General features: G+C 40.7%; 1 protein-coding gene across 4 annotated transcripts in view; it reads right to left on the bottom strand.

The window, feature by feature from the left end:
• Positions 1 to 9,967, bottom strand: part of CFAP91 (cilia and flagella associated protein 91) — a gene marked incomplete at its 5' end in the record, with an annotated part of 33,834 nt that extends 23,867 nt beyond the window's left edge. For all 4 annotated transcript variants that reach the window (XM_082060351.1, XM_082060350.1, XM_082060349.1 and 1 more), the window contains 8 exons: positions 77 to 234; positions 572 to 749; positions 1,453 to 1,634; positions 2,512 to 2,568; positions 3,848 to 3,931; positions 6,648 to 6,805; positions 8,946 to 9,022; positions 9,874 to 9,967. In XM_082060351.1, the coding sequence (XP_081916477.1) occupies positions 77 to 234; positions 572 to 749; positions 1,453 to 1,634; positions 2,512 to 2,568; positions 3,848 to 3,931; positions 6,648 to 6,805; positions 8,946 to 9,022; positions 9,874 to 9,967 (988 nt within the window). The remainder of the gene's footprint in view (positions 1 to 76; positions 235 to 571; positions 750 to 1,452; positions 1,635 to 2,511; positions 2,569 to 3,847; positions 3,932 to 6,647; positions 6,806 to 8,945; positions 9,023 to 9,873) is intronic.

The following is a 9,967-nucleotide window of genomic DNA, read 5'->3' on the forward strand; positions in this document are numbered from 1 at the left end:
GCAATCTTGTGAAAATAGAAATGGCTTGTCCAAAAACTAAGTCTCATACTGCTCTCTCCTTGTCTTTCAGACTTACTCAGTGCATAGTCATGCTGAATCTTTTTTATTTTCTCTTCTTTAGCCTTCTGATGATTGTGCCAGTGGTCATCCAAGCGCTTGGCATCCAGTTCATTCTGATTCTCCACTCGCCTCTGCAGCAGCTTCTTTAAGACTTCCAGTCGAGCCTCCTGCAATCTGCAAGGAAAGAAAAGGCCAGGTATGAACTACTGTACTCTGCAGTGTTCTGTGCAATCCTTTCATCATCAGATCCTACATACCAGCTGACTACTTTACACACAGTTCATAGCATAGCTCATATTTAATCTTTCATTTAAAAAAGCAAGTTTAGCACTGATGAAAAGTATTGTGGTTAGCAGTCTCTTGTATTAAATTTAACAAAAATATTTCTTCCCAAAATCAAGGGATTTTCACAGAAGTAAAAAGCCTTGTACCTTTCAGCCTATCCCCTAAACCTTCTTGTTCCTTCCCTCTTCAGCCAATAATAAAATAAACAGTATAACTGGACTCCTACTTTTCTATTTCCTGTTCTCTAAAGGCCCACTCCTTCCTCTCCATAGCATCCATCATTTTCCTTCTCTTCGCGATTTGCAAGGCAGTCACCATGGGTGGAAGAGTTGCTTCCCACGCACGTTTTTCCCGGGCACGTTCAATCATCTCCACCTCAGCTAGTCCTGCTGGTAGCCCTCGACCTTACGGGGACAAGAAGCAGTATCTCGTTAGAAGAATGGTGAATTCAGCAAATAACCACCACCATAAAGTATTAGAGAGCTGGATACGGACAAGCCCATATGTTAAACACAAGCATAAGTGTCAACAGCCATAAGCAAATACTTCTAAGGCCAATAAAATTCTACAGTATGAGGAACAGTATGACCTGCAGTCGCTATAGCTTAGTTGACATCAACACTAACACTTCATTCCTCTACTGCAGGCTGCAGAGGAAAAAAATTTCCAACAACACACTTTTTGAGAATGAGCGCTTTTTTGGGCGTGTCCAGCGTCCATCATTATTGCAGATGAGACACTGGGAGATGAGAATCACAGGTATATTCTGACACAGCACTGTTTGTACGTTTTTTTTTTTACTAATGTCTAGCTCAGAACAGTTGAAGAGCAGTAGGTAAATGGAAAAACTACTCCTAGTTCGTATTAGTAAAACATATGATCTTTTTATATTGATTTCTAAACTCTTTATGAAATGCCACAGAACAGCACTATTAAGTAGGAAAATATCGTAGCTATTGCAGAAATAAACAAAATAATGTACCCCAAAGGAAGACAACAAAGGGCTGCCAAAACTGGCAATAGACTTGAAACCTGACATTGAAAAAAACCAGCCTCCTGCTAAGGAGTCAACATGATTATTATCATTATGTTGATTTCACAACTCACCCCAAGTGAGTGTAGCGAGTGTTAGAAGTTCAGGGACTGAGCCACCAGGAACTACATATTCAGGGGAATAAGGGTCCGTCTGGGCTTCACCATCCCTGTAATCTGTCTGTGTGCCCAGCGTTCGGAACCCGGGACAAAAGACCTCCCTGTCTCTTGTAGCTGAATGGACATAGGGCTCTGTCCTAGAAGATGCAAGATGGAAGAACATTTGTCACATTCATTTAAATAACAAAATGAAAACAAAACAAACAGAAAGACAACATTAAGTCAAAGGTATTAACAGGATATCCAGATGTTTTTTGTTTTAACTTAACATTGCATCCCACTGACGTTAGCTCCATTATCTTTAGTAAAAGCAGATTGAGGCTACACTGAATCCTTTGAAACCTCCCTCTTTAGGTAAACAATCCAGAAATCTTCTGGTTTCAGCTCTCTTAAGTTATTACATGCAAATCTTCTCTATGCATCCATGGGCACAAAAAGTAACAAATGCTTGACTGTAAAGTGAAATAGGACTGCTTGAATTTAGCTTATGTGTTTGTTTTTCCAGCAATTCCAGAACAGAAATTCTGTTCTGATATAAGCAAGTGCAACTTCCATTTGCTGTACTAGGAATTGAATCTTCTTACATCCCCACTGAAAACCACATTAGACTATTTCATGGATGCTCTACACCCCTGAACAGTATTGCAACTATTACAGAGACTGGAATAAAATATCACAAGATTTTCCAACAATATTGTTGTATTGGAGAATCTTCTTTGCATCAGTGGGATTCAGAGACACTTGGCCTTCTGTTTCAGGCCTCATAATGAGCACACTTGAGGCACATGTCCTTTACCCACAAAGCACTACCTATATACCTCAAGCAAATTCTGAAGCAATCAGTCACCTCTTTCCTCAGGAATTCTCAATGGTGAACAAACCCTTACCTCTTAACAAGATTTTCCTGTTGTTTCGTTATGAAAAATATCAGTCTTCAGCTAAATAGTTTCCCAGTCTTTTTTCTGGTGAGGTGTGACCCATTACAAAAGTAATGTTCCAGAACTCACTACTTACTTTGCCATTGGGTAAGCAATATTTAGCGGAAGCAGCATATTAGAAGGGATGAGAGGTCTGAAAAAAGAGAATGTCAATGTAAGATATCAGCCAAGAGCATAAAAGATCATTACAGTTTAGAAAAACTGCAGTCCACTAATTTCACTGGAGTTACACTGATTTTGCACCACTCAGATTCTGGAGTTGCATGTTAAGATTTGTGCCTGAATGTTAAATAATTATTTCATAGCTAAGGAGTAAGAGGGATGGTTTCACCAGTAGGACTGTTATTCTTCTGTCAAAGCAGCAAGCGGAATTGCAAAGTAAGACAATAATTACAAAAGGTTAGTCTTGAGTGTTCTCACAGCATTTGGTGTATGTTTCACTAATTAGTTGACTTTTTTCACTTTGAGCTTTTGAGAGATTATTTTTAATAACTTCTTGAAATACTGAAATGAATTCCTTCAATCGGTTAGTAAGGTAAACTGGTTTGGACTTATCTAATTTAATTGTTTCCTTTTTTGCAGTATTTTATGAAGTATCTTGAAAGTGATATGGCCTCAACAACATATTAATACCTTCTTTGGCATTCTTGGAGTTCGCATATTGCAGTTCACTATCAATTTCCCTTAACCTTTGAGCGACTTCAAAGCTTAACTTCAATTCGCAAAATATAATACCATCTTTGTCCTTTTGTTGTTGTTGTTAAAGGAGCCAGAAAGAACTTCAATTTATTTAACTGGGCATTTTTTTTATATTTAAGGTGGACATATTGTCCAATGGCTGCTTAGTATAATAGTGAATGTAATTCAAAGTATATGTGACTAAGCTGAGAATGTTTGTATGCTAGCTGTTGGTTCAGATCTTGAGTCCAGTGCTGACCTGCAGTGTCATTCTGGAAGGAGCAGAGCAGTCCTGGAGTAGGGGACATTGATAAAAAGTTGATAAAGGATTCTCTTTGCTCTCTTTCTGCTCCTGGCAGAAACAGGGAGTTAAAAGGCTCCTTCTTAAGAAGGCACCTTTCCAGGAGTCTGGAGAACCACAATGGGTTTGTGAGCATCTTCTTCCTTTGTGTAGGAGGATCTACAGCCCAAAGGTTTCTACTAATAATTATTAAGTACAGAATACCTGGTACATTTGCTCATATGGTAACTCATTTCCTGAAAATTCTGGCATAGTGTGAATTTTAAAAGACTTTGTGATTTAAGATTTGGTTACTATTTAGATTTTCCATAGCAGTGATAAAAAAACTGACAGAAAAGACAGAAAAAATAAGGCTCTGGCATTTATTTAGGTACTCTTTAAACTGCACAAAAGCAAGCTTCTGAATGCTGTTCCAAACCAGTTCATTCCTTACCGTGCAAAGTATTTGTAGCGATTCCTTCCACTAACTTCAGGATCTTCATATACAACTTGAGGTCTTTGAAGAGAAGATTGAGCTCTAAAAGTAAAAATACAGGATATCATTTAAGAAGTACATTCAGACCAGTTCTGATATTTTTTCCTTGTGCCTTTTTTTTTTTTTTATAATCTCTTTCTCTACTCCTCTGGTTGCACAATCAAACATGCACACTACAAATTCCACAAAATCCCCATACTTAAACAAGCAATTATATTTTGCTTTTTTCATACTTATATATATATATCACAAAACCTTTTGACACTTCCTGTATATTTCCCACTACATACGGGTAAAAAATGGTCATTTGCTGCCTTTAATAAAACTTTTTCATGTGCTTGTAATGAAAAGGATTGGCCACTTTTAAATGCTTGACAATGTAAAGTAAACTGGTTTTATTAGGAGTGGGGGAGCAAGCTCATTTCCTTAAGAGTGAAAAACTTTCCATAACAGAAAATATGTGTAAAGGAGTAGAATTAACAAAGGGGAAGACTGCCATTTTCTACCTTTCAAAAGTAGCTAAAGATATTTTAAGCAAATGTGGAAAATTTTAGAATGAGCAATTTCAATCTGGATTCTCCAAGTAGAAAAAACAGGATGACCATGTGAATGTTTCAAACCCCATGCTGGAACAAGCAAATCTTTTGCAAGAACAGTCTTTTTTTTCCTCCCATTTTGTATTCAAAATAGGCAGACTTGTTTAAATTTTTCACTATAACATCTTAGAGGGTTTTCTTTATTTTAAAGTTTTGGAAGACCATGAGCTAGACCTCATTAAGGCAGTCTGTGAGAGAATGGGTAGAAATGAGTCCTTTGAAAGCTACACATCAGGATTGCTGTTTGATGCCACAACCACTTTATACTCCAGTTTTACTCTTCTCAACACGCAAGGCAGCTAAAGACAAGAAACAGCAGCTCTCATATCATGCCATTAAGGTAAGTCATTTCCTTGGGATATATATATATAAGGCAAGTCCTGAAGGTCATGCTCCTCTTAAGACCATTTTTGTCAGCTTGTAAGAATCCTGACCTCAGATGTATGGGATTGGGATTGTGGGTGCTAGAGTTGGTTGCTGATGCCTAATTTTAAATACAGAAGTATATTTACAGGGGGCAATACATAACATTGTTTGACAGCTGGGATCAAAACAGAGGACTGCGTGCTGAGATCAGTTGTCTTCAAAGACTGCATCTAAGCCCTGCAAGCTGTGCTGTGAAACTCGGGGAGCCACAGTATGGTCACCTGTTACAGCAAAGCCTATAGAGAGATGTTTCATTCACCTCCCCTGAGGTACAGTTTACTGCCAAGGTAAAGTCCCAGTGCTTTCAGTCATATCACATAACAAAAGAGAAGGGAATGTTTGAGGTGCAGGGTGGTAACCTGAGATACTTGCTCAGCACTAATCAACCTATTATTGTGAAGTTGTGTTTGTAATTCAAAGGAGATATTATCATTGAGCTGATGGCCAGTTCCACTAGCTGACTCTTTATGTATCAGACTGTTGCTCTATCCAGATGGATTTGTGTTTCATTCAGCACAGGTGGGCACTTATTCTTATGATCTAACTTTATTAGCATAAGCCGTTCATCCTATTATGGTGTAGTTATAGGCACAATGGGAACCCAGCAAAATAGCCCCTTTTATTCCACAGACTGTGCCTCTTGCATGTCCTTGACTTATATTTGCTGACCTTGCTGAAATAAATGAGCATTTATTCCTGGTAACCTTGCAGAGGCAATGCAACTACTGAGAAGACAGCTGGGAAATATTCTATCTTCTGTATCAGCAACACTGTCAGTCAGCGCAGGTTGAAAGAGAGGGGATGTGTTTCTCTTTCTTTGATAATTGCAAGACATTTTGCAAATACGCGTTGTTGAAATGTAAATCAACTTTAAAGCAGCGCAGGTGTCAACGAGACACTGAGGTTTTTGTGTGCTGGGGACAGTTTGAAATGCTGAAATAATGATTTTTTAAAGGGCTCCAAAATTCTTATTTTATTATGGAAATGAGAAGAATATGCTTTTAAAAGCAAACAAAACCAGGTGTGAAATGCACTGTATCACTCTTAAACATCTTTGATTACTGTCTGGCATGTGGTAGAACTCAGTTGCCAGTAAACCCAGAGCATGCATCATCTGAAAAGCCCATGGTCTAAAGTTAGCTTGTTAATGCACCAAAAACCTCTGAGAATAACTACCTAAGCTGATGACTGCAGTACTGAACACAACTACAAGAGGACTCCAAAAAACACAGTGTGGCAAAACACATAAATGTTTGGGTTTTTTCCTTTAATATTTGCTGAATCAGAAGCCCAAATTGTAACGCCAGGAGAGAGTTCAACTAAAAAACCCCCGCACTAAAAATGTGGTGTCCTGGTTCAGGCCCCAGGCACCCTTGAATGAGCAACAAAAGCAAACTAACAAGCTGCAACTACATGGGACTAAAAGGAAATAGTTCCTGCTGAAGTAACACACACAAGTCACTGAAGTCTTCATAACTTATCTGATCTGTAAGAGATTGAAATAACTCTCTTTCACAGCAACCGCTGCAAAGCAGATAGCACAGGGATGAAGGAATGTGCAACATCCACCCTGTAAGAAACAGATGGGCAACCATACTCCACAACAGCTGCAATCTCTTAATTTCAAGGGAAATATAAGTAGGAGCAAATTGCAGTCATCTCCACTTCAGTGTGCATGGGGTTTTGTTGGTTTTGTTTGTATGCTTGTTTAAATTATCCAACCACAGAACACTTACGCAGCAAGCTGCTGAAAAGCCTCCAGGCGCTGTTGAGACCCCCCTCTCCATCTTCGGTCAATAAATGGAGGCAATGGATCTTTGCTCTCCAAGAACAGACTGTAGCCTGGGAAATGGATCAAGCTATTGAACATGCTTCTGAACCTTGGTGCATTTACCTAATGTTTATGTGGACACAAAGAAGAGAGGCAGTGATTTAGCAATTTCAAATAGCATTAAAGCAATCAGAATTTCAGCTTGCTGTGATTTACAGGACTGCACATTTGGGATGGGGAAAGAAGGCAGCATACATATGCTAATGATGTCAGCTGGTTAGATGGCACTTTTCAAGATGTGGAACATAGCAGACTAGCAGCAGATGCACAGATATGTCTTCTGGCTGTTTTCCAGTGTCTAAACTTATACCTTAAATCGAAGGGTCTAACGGTTTGTTACATAAAGAAGTTACTGTGCAGTAACTGCAAATGTGCAGTAATGAGAACTGCTAGCACATTACCCCATGTAACTCCTTCCTATTTCATGTGCTCTAGAAATGAAGGAACATATTCTACTTACAGAGTGAAGTTACATTATTTCATACTGTAACAGTTTTAGCATGTGTTAAAAAAAATTTCAACAGGAGTTAGAACACAAAAGTGGTCACATTAAAAATCCACACCCTTCCTTCTAAGCAATGATTTCCCTGCACAGATATGCCTTACATCTCTAAATTTATGGTTGCCAATAAATCTTTGCAATAGTGACTAAAGTATAAGTAATGCGGCTATATTGGCTTGAGCTTCTGTGATCCTGAAATCGGATTTGAATTGTGAATCACCCCTTTTGTTTCAGTGGGTGCTAACTCAGATGCATCTAGGGTAGTGGTGACATTTCAAGGACACTAACTCACCAGAAAGTGAGTATCAGATGACAGTCTGGGCAACATGCTATCAGTAGCTGCTTGCTGTGCATGAGACTGCATTTTTGTTTCATTTCTCTTGAACGTGAATTCAACTTTCAAGAGTTTGGAAAACCCTATAAACTAATACTATTACAACCCCGTCCACTCCATTTTATGATGCTACTGACTAAGAATTCAAAGTCATATTGTTTTGTACTGCACATTATGCACTTGCTGATTCATATGCTTAAAACATATTTTATGCAAGTCAGTCTGTCACCATACCCATCCACAACATTACACTTTTGTCATGACAACAATAGTGACTCTGTATGGCTGCTTACTTTGTCTGGCCTGAACTGCTAACGCAAACATATTGTTGCAAGGATCTCTATGATAACAGGCAATGCTTCCAGCTCCACGTGTATGTCTCTCTACAGAGAGGCAGACAAACACACGTTTTATTCATGTAGATACAAGAAAGAGTCTGAGATAATGGAGTAAGAGACGTTCTTCAGAAAAATGTTTCTTGATTCTATTGTTGGAAAGCTGCTCAGGGATCTTCTTCTCGCTGGACAGGAACGGAGTTTCAGAGTTCAGAATATCTGTCTCACAGGCTCAATCAAGTGCAGAGCTTCAGGACTCTTAAAAATCCAATTCAATGTGCACTTGTACCAAGTCTGTTTTCCTTTGCCATTCTACCTATAATGCAGCCTGTTCAGCCATCAGTCACTGCTGTCTAAACATGTGACTGTAACACCCACAGACATACACTAGCTGGTTTCAAACTAGCTAGGGTAAATACTGATTGCAAGGGAGCAAATGCAGTAGGGAGCTAAGCAGGGACTAACTAGCTAGCGTGGGCTTACTACCTAACTAAGAATTTAAATTGTGCTAACCTAGTATGAAGAATCAGGACTGCTTTGCAGCCTTTGCAGGCTGCTTAGGTGTTGCTACCTAGTTTATTTCAAACTAAGTAAGCTACTTTAAGCTGTAGTCTAAGTATATCCCAAGGTAAGTGAGGAAGGATGTGAAATAACACATTTTAACAGCTCTGCTTGAACAGCTCAACAACTGTCCAGTTATTTTATTAGATCTTAATAACATATACAGGCTATTGTTAACAGCATTTAGAGGTACTCTATTAAAAACACTGACAATACAGTTTATGAAGTTACTCAGAACATGAAACCGAGCATTTCTAGGCTGCTGCTACAGAGTCACCCTCAGCCAGCAATCATGGTTACTCCCTGTGTTCAGTCTCATTTTAGATAAAACTGCTTTGTTTGCCTTGTATTTTGCTGTTTTAAGAGAGAAGCTTAGAACTCAGTCAGTCTTTTCACCCATGTGTATGCACACACACAGACACACACAGAAACATAAGGTTCACATGTGACTTATCTTTGGCCAACACCTACCACTTTATCACCAACAAGCTGAACATGGATATTTGACTTTGAATGGTCCTTCTCACTTGATTGTGTGTACAGAGGGTCTGAAAGATAAGTGAACAAATGGAACTAGTTACATATTTGAGGAAATGGTGTGAAACATAAGGCTCCACTTCCTTCTTTAAAAGCTGGTCCATAAGAGAGTATAGAACAAACTGGGAGAGGAAAAAAAATTAAATACATGTCTCCTTATCAAAGCAATTCCACCATCCCCAAATGAGCTTTAGAGTTGAAATACTACTGTTCAGCAGAACATGCACATGACTAAATAAAAATCTACCTTCTTTGGAAGCACTGCCAACTTAAACAGAAAATGCACACATGAAACAGAAAAAAGAAAGCATAGTTCAATGGTAATCAGTGGAAATACCATACTGTACATGATGCTCCCCTCTGGGATACAGAGCTAGTGCTGGCTTTCCTCCAGCTTGCCAGTGTTTCATAGTCCCAAGCCTCTCCTCGCTTCTGGTAACTTCGTTACTGCTGCCAACACTAACGCTCTACCGCTCCTGGGGCAGCACCCATCCTCCCGGCTCCAAACCTGCCTTCCCCGCCTAGCTACTGGCCGGTGGCTCAACGAGCGACCCTGGGCCAGCTCTGGCCGTGTACCTCGTCCTGCACGGCGGCCATGGGGGGCGGCCCGTGCCCTCTGGCCGGCAGGGCAGGCCCGGGGAGAGCCGGGAGGCCTGCTCGGGCAGCCCAACCACTTCACGACCTGCAGACCGCCCCCTCTAGCACTTAACTCCCCGCCCCAGGCCCGGCCGGCCTCGCCGGATGCGGCCTCCCCCCGCACAGGAGGGTGTCGGCCTGGTCGCACCGGTCCCCACGCCCTGGAGGCTGCAGGCGGGGCAGGGGGCGCGGGGAAAACGCTGCCCCTCCCGGCCGGTCACGGTACCGTAAAGGCAGTCGAAGGTCCGGCCGGGAGCCATTTGGCCGCAGCGGTCGCCCCCGAGTGGGGCCGGCACCGCGCCGGTCACCGTGCGGCTCAT

Source organism: Streptopelia decaocto (assembly GCF_964273445.1).
Source record: "Streptopelia decaocto genome assembly, chromosome: 1".
NCBI lineage: Eukaryota > Metazoa > Chordata > Aves > Columbiformes > Columbidae > Streptopelia > Streptopelia decaocto.